Source organism: Nyctibius grandis, chromosome 2 (genome assembly GCF_013368605.1).
Source record: "Nyctibius grandis isolate bNycGra1 chromosome 2, bNycGra1.pri, whole genome shotgun sequence".
Taxonomy (NCBI): Eukaryota; Metazoa; Chordata; class Aves; order Nyctibiiformes; family Nyctibiidae; genus Nyctibius; species Nyctibius grandis.
The window spans coordinates 4,772,103-4,780,580 of record NC_090659.1 but is presented as its reverse complement, the minus strand read 5'-3'; the positions used below and the strand labels follow the sequence as shown (position 1 = coordinate 4,780,580).

Sequence of the window (8,478 nt, the reverse complement as noted above, 5' to 3'; positions counted from 1 at the left end):
TTTTGAATTTGTGATTAAAATAGTGTTGATAACACACCAATGTTTTAGTTACTGTTTAATCAAGACCTTTTCTGTTTCTCACTCTGCCCCACCAGCAAGGAAGCTGGGGGTGCACAAGGAGTTGAGAGGGGACACAGCCAGGACAGCTGACCCCAACTGACCAAAGGGTTATTCCCTACCATATGACATCATGCTCAGAAATAAAAGCTGGTGGAAGAAGAAGGAGTGATGGCGTTTGTCTTCCCAAGTAACCGTTACATGTGATGGAGCCCTGCTTTCCTGGAGATGGCTGAACACCTGCCTGCTGACAATACAAGTCATTTAGAAGTGTGTAAGCCCTAGCTGGAAGAAATAATCAAAAAGGCTTCCTTGTATTCATTTTCACAAACTCCACTGTTATTATTTTATGTTCTCTTTCAACACTATTAGATACAGGAAAGAAAGTGAAACATGAAGATGCTTATTGCATCCAAGGAGGGGAAGCCAGGTGTAATAGGGGTGTTTTACCATTTATTCTAGCAAGCATGAGAAACTCCAGAGCGACAATAAAATAAGAACTCTGAAGAGAGGGTGCTTGTGTGAAAGCGAGAAGTATTCTTGGACGTGCAATAAAGAGCACTCAACACCACTTGTCAAAAAATATTTTAATTTTAACAAAAGCCCAGCATGATCAGTCTCACACATCAGAAGTTATGGAGTGACATGTAATGCATTCAGGTACCCCATGGAAAGGATCAAGTCCACACTAGAGGATCAATTGAGTTTCCACAATTGTTATGCCTTATATAAAAATATTTTCCAATTTCATATTTAATGTCAGCGTTATCTGTTCAACATAAGCTGTTTCTATATTGTTAAGTTTTTTCGATCACAAATTAATTTTCAAGTAGTAGAACAGAATGTGTTTGATACAGCAACAAGTACCTTCTTCCCCTTGTGGAGAAGGAAAACTTAGTAAGTTACATCAAAAATACTTTCACAAGTCATTCCACTATTTGAGAAAATTAGTAATCTAATAACATTAAAGATGTAGAGATGATTTGATATGACAAATTCCACTGTTCTATACATGGATCTGCCTCTAAGGAGTCTAAATTCTCACATTCTTTACGATGCCAATTAGGTAATATTTGCTCATTGTAAAATCAACTTAATCATTCATAATCCCTTTTGGATATTTGTGCACTTAGCACATGGGAGATGAGAGAGGATGTAAAAAGGTGTTAATTTATTTTCTGTGATTGTGTGTGGCATTTTAACAGACAATTAATTATGCACACCTTTCATTAATTTCCATTCTCTCCAAGTCATGAATCATCTGTGTCATACTGTATTAACTTCTTTCTCACTTCTGGGTTACTGACCCAAAATTTCTGTGTAAGGCTTCCAAACCCAAAGATCTGCTCAGTTCTACTGTTGAGGGTAACAAAAGCCGTTACACTGCCATTTGATCAGACTAACCAAGCTGAAGATTTCAGAATCCTAATCAGAAAACATTGACCCTTTACAACATTCTCATTGAATTTACAAGCCACTACTCTTATACTAAAGTCAAACACTTTAGGTATTACCACTCTGCTTCTTTTAAAGAGTCAGGGCATATAACCACCGCCAGCTGGAGAGTTACCAAGAACTTATCATGAGGTCTATGTACAGTTTGCATAAACACATCGTATTCTACAACACATTCAATATAGGCAGCAAAATAGAAAAATGACTTAAACACGTGAGTGCATTCGTGTACAAAGAAAATTCTTAACACAATTTGGGAACTCACCCTATCATTTGCTGTTGTAATACAAGCAACGCTTTCCATTCCACAGTCAGCTGAGCCATCCTGTAGTACTTTGCCATAAAGATCTAAACTAAACTGGTATTAAAAATAAAATAAAATTGGAGAGTGCTCACAAACAGATATTATTTAACTAAGGCACTGAAAGGTTTACAACTGGACCTTTAGCTTCCAGTAAACACAGCCTTTCTGAATGCAGACTGTCAGACAGACATCTGTCCAGAATCACATCCAATTAATAAAATTTAGTTACTGCTTATGCACAAAGGTTTTTGAGTATGACATGATTCAAGCTGTGCTAGTTAGTGAGAATTTACATTTGCTTTGGAAGGGTTATATAAGCTCATTAACACCGCAAGGTGTTTGATTTTTTGCATTACTTATTCATCTCTACAATACATAGAAAAATATAAATCTTTCCTGAAACAGCCAAAGTAATTCATTTGTATATCAGCATCACCAAGGATCTTCTTCTACCTACAAGGAATAAGAATACGAGTGAAATTGAATATGTGTTGACTGCACTAAAATGTATTTGAAAGTTCTGAAGACTTAGCTTTATGTGGACAATAGAACATAATTTCTCTATACTTCAATATCATAATGATAGATTCAAAAGCAATTTTGTTTTGAAAATATTAAGTAATATTGCTGCAATCTCATTAATACAGCTTCATAAATGCTGAATAGTCTCACTACTTTTAACTATTAGACCAAAACATCATCTGTCTTGCAATGAATTTAAACAGAGGACAGTGACTGTGCCCACTCTATAGGACTCCTTCCTCCCAAGAAACTGTATTTAAGCTGAGGTACAAGTGCAGGTAACCACAGATAGTTCTATAGATACTATACCTGATATTGTTAAGTAGGTGGATCCCCTATTCAAACATATCTTACACTTTCAGACACTGCATCCAGTAGACTACTTAGTAAAAAGACATAAATGTGTGTAAAAACCAGAGACAGGTAATATACACTGTTAATAATGAGAAGTTTTACAGGTTCCAAATATAACAATAGTTAAACACGCAAAACTTAAGTACTTACTAAGGCTTGACACTGTAATATTCTTCTGGCGTCACAATTTTCAATCCACCAAAGTAGTCCAGGACCCAAATATTGGTGATGTTGAATTTGGCAAAGAACCAATTATGATCCTTAGGCCAACTTTCCATTTCAGGATGGCGACTGAATAATGCTTTTTTTGCTAATCCCTCTTCTGAACCATTCACCTAAACAACAACCAGCAAAATATTACAGTAAGATACAGTCATGTGAAGACAAAATTTTAGCTACAAAACCACCGCTGACTGCAGCGTGCTCTTTTTGGTTCAGCCATGTCTTGTCCCAAAGGACTCATTACTGTGGCAGAGTCCACTCATCTTCAGCGTGGTGTATATGAGACAGACAGACTCCAAGGCAGTTGATTTTAATATTAAATCAAAAGGGTGCTTTTAAAGTAAGCATGAGCAAGGAAGTACTTATTCAACATAAGAATAAATCTTTCAACAAATTGCAAAACAAGAAGTATGGATTCTTGTTCAATTATTACAATGCAATGTTTTAGGTGTAATTTTACCTCCTCTGCACCTGCTCATTCAAACAGACACAAACAGATCCAAATGTATTCAGCTGCATGCAAACACACACATACATGCAAGTAGGATGATACAACAGAATCTACAAGAAAAGGGAAGCTGAAATGTGTGACAGCACTTACTACACAATGTGCAAGTATTTGAAGGGTTAAATTAATGAGTTAGATTTCTGGGTATAGTACAAGAGGAACTAATTAAAATAAACAATTCCATTATCGATGAGAAACTCATGACAGCAATTAAAGGATTGCTGGAGTATAATGTGCAAATATCTGAGGCGTTAAAACACCAAATAAGAATTTAGACCATCATTCAAGAGAGACTAATGATGATTAGTCCTCATCCCCAATCATTATCCTCAATAATGAGATTAAGATCTTCAATGATTAACACGTGCAGTTCTAAATTCCTTCCATGGGACACCAAAGTACTGGTGCACGGAAGAATACTGCCCTTGCAGCAACGCCATCAGGTAATACAAGGCACTTTTTCTGTCTCTAACACCTGTACCTTTATAGCTGAGGTTAATATTTACTTCAGCAAAGTTTTGGAAGCGCATATGTCACACTGCATGGACCAAAGAATTTAACTGGGCAAAAGAGATGGAAAAACCTCACACTTCATTCACAACAGAATTGTCTTTTAGACTTCTTAGATCCAAAACAGGTCTAGAGGAATGAGGGAGATTTCCTTTATTACAATATCGTCCTCCCAAGTTCCTTGCTAAAGACATGCCAACACAGCTCCTGCAAATATCAAGCAGTAACTTCATTTTCCTCACACAAACTATGAGCTAGCCTTCTGCTATCACAGCACATAACATCTCTTCGTATACTTTTGCACAGAAATTCTAACCTTTCTCTTCTCCATCCACTAAACAATACTATTTGATGTACATGACCTTGTCCAGTGTCAACTTTCAGCTGCTTACCTTTACAATACTCCCACAAAAGATGATGTGGGCACAGAGGGGATTCTGAGGATCATATTTGTGCTTCTTGCAGTAAGGAGTCTGTGCCAGAGACACAGTTAAGGAGGCATTTGAATTGATCTGAAATGCAAGTAGTAAGATAAGAGGTTTACATACTTCTGTGAGAAGAATGTCATGCCCACCACATTTTCAGCTTTTGGTACTTTATTCAGCCCAGTATTATTGGTAAAAAGAACAAAGCTGTCATCTTTTCCTAACTATATCTGAAAGCCTACTTAGATGAGCTCTGAATCTGAAAGGAAGCCCAGTTTAGAAGTGTGCTGAAGCTTGTTAGCGTAAAATGCAAACCTCACAAAACAGCACTCCTTAAAACTTTCAACTCAATATATAGTCTAGCTATTTCACATTCAAATGATGTTATATTCCAATTTACATACATACAGGACAGTACAGAAGATAAGGACATACAGTGAACTTCATTAAGTTAATTCTGGTGGAAGGACAAAGGGTTACTGAAAAGGAAACCAATGGAGTTTCACAACTGTTGATAAAATTAGTTCAAACCAAACAAACAACCCCCCCCTCCATCACAAAAAGCCTCCTGTCTGCCTCCGAACTGGTCAGCTCTTTTAAAGCTTAAAGCGAATTTTAAAAGTTAGGCTTAAGAAATCCTGAGTATTTCAGTAAGACACCTAACATGAAGAATTAAAGAATCTGTATCTGACTGTTTTTCTAAAACTAATTTGGTGAACACAGCTTGAAAAGTCTTGGTGCAAAACAGGATTGCCTACTGCAGAATGTCACCTACTGAAGTTCATCATCTCCCAGTAACTAAAGCTCATGTGCTTTGAGAAATTTCATTAAAAGAGCTCATCTTCTTTTTAGGAACCCCAAGAAGTCACTTAACCACTACGCAGAGTACCACTGAACTGATGAAACCGGAGCAACCACCTGACAGAGAGGAAGTTGCTTAACTACAAAAATGCTGACTCATGATTATTTAGCACTATCTCCTATCACATGTCTCCCTTACACGTGACTATCAAATGCTTCTGCCTCGTAACAGCAGAATAAGGATCTGTTTGGAGAGCCTTCTGAAGGAAAACGTTCATTAGCAGTTTATAGCATTAATTTTACATAATTATGAAAACACAAGGCTGTAGCTGGGGTGGAGATACTCTACAGGATAAATCAGGCTTTCCATAGCACTTAGATACGTAATTAAACTATTTTAATGTACCCTGACAGGGAACAATCAGAAAAGCTGTATGGTAAAACAAAGTCTGAAAAATTTCCATTATTTCAGTTTTGTGTTTATTTGTTTTACTAACACTGTAATAGTTACTACAACAAAAAAGTTTTCTAATAAAGGAGGCATACAATTGCTATTTCCCTAACTTTTTAGCCAACTCTCTCTTGACCGCGGCCAAGCAAAAGAACTGAGACAAGGCCCATTACACACACTCAGAGCCTCAGCGTGCCAGTCTGCTGCCTTCCTTTCTGCACTTGCCTTTATGGTAAACTCCAGATTTAATTACAATTCCTTCAGCAGCCTGTTTAGGAGCCCTCTTTGCTCAAGTCCCACACTACCTTTTGATATTTTTTGTGATGTTCTCCCTGTTTAAATATTCTGTGGCCCCTCATTTCTCCGGTCAGCGCTTCTGGAAGCTTCACCACTTCCCCTTCCAGAGTGCTGCTTAGCAATTTTTCAGACCATGAAGTGCAGGAACTTCTTAGGAAGACTACCGAGCGTCAACACAGGCAGCACCGCTTTACGTTTAGATGTCCAAGGGCTAATGACTGTCCCCAAGGCTCCCAAGTGAGGTGACAGCCATGGAACAGGCAGTTAGCACCATCACGTTGCCTTCACTAAATGCTGGCGTCAACCCTGACTCCTACAAAAGGAATTCCAACCACCGCTTGCTACGGACGGGAAAAAGCCCAGGCGACCAAGAGAAATACCACACCGCATTAGTGACCCGTGTGCTTCTAAGTTTTAAGCCTCCTTTACTGGGGTCACCAGTTAATTCGCGGCTTGCACACACCAGTGTCAGAGCCGACGTCGCAGGGACCACCCCCCCTTCCCCTGCGCGCCGGCTGAGGGGGCAAAACCCGCCTCGCCGCTGCCCGGCTGCTCCCGCTCACCTCCAGGTCCTGCACGGAGATCTCCATGTCGGTCAGGTAAAGGTAGGGGACGCCGCTGCCGCTGAAGGGCCCGGGCGGCCCGTCGCTGAGGGAGAAGATGTTGGCGAAGGGGTGGCCGCGCAGCCCCTCCTGCGTGGAGAGCGTGGCCAGCGCCCCCCAGTCGCAGTTGTGCAGCACGAAGCGCGCCATGCGCGCCGCCTCCTCCGGCCGCGGGATGGCCCCGCCGGCCGCCAGCAGCAGCACCGCCGCCGCCGCGCACAGGAGCCACAGCCCGGCCATCCCGCACCCGGCGCCCACCGCCACCAACTGCCGCTCGCCCCAAACGCGCTGCCTCACGCCCCCTGTCCCGCGCGGGGGGGGGGCGGGGCCCCCGCTGCTCTCCGCCAATCGGAACAACTCTGCCCGCCCTTCTCACCAATGAGAGGACAACCTTGCGAGTGGGAAATCAGCCTGTCTGCTGCCATCCAATGGGCTCGCGATGTTCGCTCTCTTCGGCCAACGAGAACTGCCGGGAGGCGGGGACAATCCCCACCGCTTTCGTCTGTTGTAAACATCTCTGACAGCTCCGGCCTCGCCGCCGGGAGGGGAGGGGAAGGGGGCGGAGTCACTGATGACGCAGCAGCCAATGAAAGGCCTCTTCAGAACTCTCTACCAATCACGTTTCGCGGGCGGCCGGCGAAGCGGGTGGGCGAGCCTCCCCGCCCGTCACGTAGGCCCAGCAGCGGGCGGGGCGCTCCCGCGCTCGCGGCCCGGCGGCGCCGTTGGGCTGCGGGCGGCGCTGGCGGGAGCGGGGGGCGATGACGGGACGTGGCTGCTGACAGGAGGTGGTCGGACCTGGCGGCATCCGCGGGCAGCTGCAGCAGAGACACTCCCGCAGAACGGCTCTGCCCGCGTTCGGGCACCCGCTCGCTTGGAGCCGAGACGTTTGTGCAAGGCCTGAGTGACCCGGCGTGGGTCGTGGTGTCGGCACGGTGCCCGTCCCCTGGCATTGCCCTGGTTTGTCTGGCCAGGGAGGTCAGTCAGATGCACGGGGTTGCACCATCGGCCCCGCTATCGCTGGCTACTGTCCCGTTGCTAAATCAGCCTCAAAGGCTGGTTCTGTGTCACGACAAGTGTTTGTGTCCCACCTTCCTTGAGGAAAACCTTGTCATTTAATTACACCAAGGGGGGTCTATATGAAACTGGGTTGGCATGTAAAGCTCATAGGATCATTTTGTGTCCAGTTCTGGGCCCCGCACTTCAAGAAAGATGTTGAGGTGTTGGAGCGAGTCCAGAGGAGGGCGACCAAGCTGGTGAAGGTTCTGGAGGGTCTGACCTACGAGGAACGGCTGAGGGAGCTGGGGTTGTTTAGCCTGGAGAAGAGGAGGCTCAGAGGTGACCTTATTGCAGTCTACAACTACCTGAAGGGAGGTTGTAGTGAAGTGGGAGTCGGCCTCTTCTCCTGGGAAACTAGCAATAGGACAAGAGGACACAGCCTCAAGCTTCGCCAGGGGAGGTTCAGGTTGGACATTAGGAAGAATTTCTTTTCAGAAAGGGTCATTAGCCATTGGAATGGGCTGCCCAGGGAGGTGGTGGAGTCACCATCTCTGGATGGTATTTATTTCTGTATGTAATGCATTGAAGGCCAGGAGGTTGTTCAACTAGCAAAACCAGGTCTTGTAGAAGAGATGGCTTTGACATATGTCCTGCAGTCTAAGCGATAAGACTTCAGCTATGCCTGGTAGCAAATGATCCTATGAGCTTTACATGCCAACCCAGTTTCATATAGACCCAGAATCACACAGAATCACAGAATCAACCAGGTTGGAAGAGACCTCTGGGATCATCGAGTCCATCCGTTGCCCTGACACCACCCTGTCAACTAGACCATGGCACTAAGTGCCATGTCCAGTCTTTTCTTAAACACATCCAGAGATGGTGACTCCACCACCTCCCTGGGCAGCCCCTTCCAATGTCTAATAACCCTTTCTGAAAAGAAATTCTTCCTAATGTCCAACCTGAACCTCCCC

At 43.7% G+C, this 8,478-nt stretch overlaps 1 protein-coding gene across 2 annotated transcripts; it reads right to left on the bottom strand.

The window, feature by feature from the left end:
* Window positions 1-629: 629 nt before the first annotated feature.
* On the bottom strand, window positions 630-6,808 carry CREG1 (cellular repressor of E1A stimulated genes 1). 2 transcript variants are annotated; one of them, XM_068424642.1, is made up of 5 exons: window positions 6,470-6,808; window positions 4,325-4,444; window positions 2,843-3,027; window positions 2,648-2,720; window positions 630-2,269 (listed from the first exon to the last, which is right to left on the bottom strand). In XM_068424642.1, exons 1-4 carry the CDS (start codon window positions 6,746-6,748, stop codon window positions 2,678-2,680), a joined length of 627 nt encoding a protein of 208 aa, XP_068280743.1. In that variant the 5' UTR covers window positions 6,749-6,808; the 3' UTR covers window positions 630-2,269; window positions 2,648-2,677. The 2 variants fall into 2 exon arrangements, with proteins under 2 accessions (XP_068280743.1, XP_068280748.1); XM_068424647.1 differs by lacking the exon at window positions 2,648-2,720 and having other exon boundaries at window positions 6,470-6,804.
* Window positions 6,809-8,478: the final 1,670 nt, after the last annotated feature.

Excerpts from the sequence above, each read along its gene's own strand:
- CREG1 (XM_068424642.1), bottom strand. The coding sequence starts at position 6,748 with ATGGCCGGGCTGTGGCTCCTGTGCGCGGCGGCGGCGGTGCTGCTGCTG. Across the intron at positions 4,445-6,469 it reads TCTCCGTGCAGGACCTGGAG|ATCAATTCAAATGCCTCCTT; the intron begins GTGAGCGGGAGC and ends CTTGCATTTCAG. Across the intron at positions 3,028-4,324 it reads TTTGTGGGAGTATTGTAAAG|GTGAATGGTTCAGAAGAGGG; the intron begins GTAAGCAGCTGA and ends GTTGTTGTTTAG.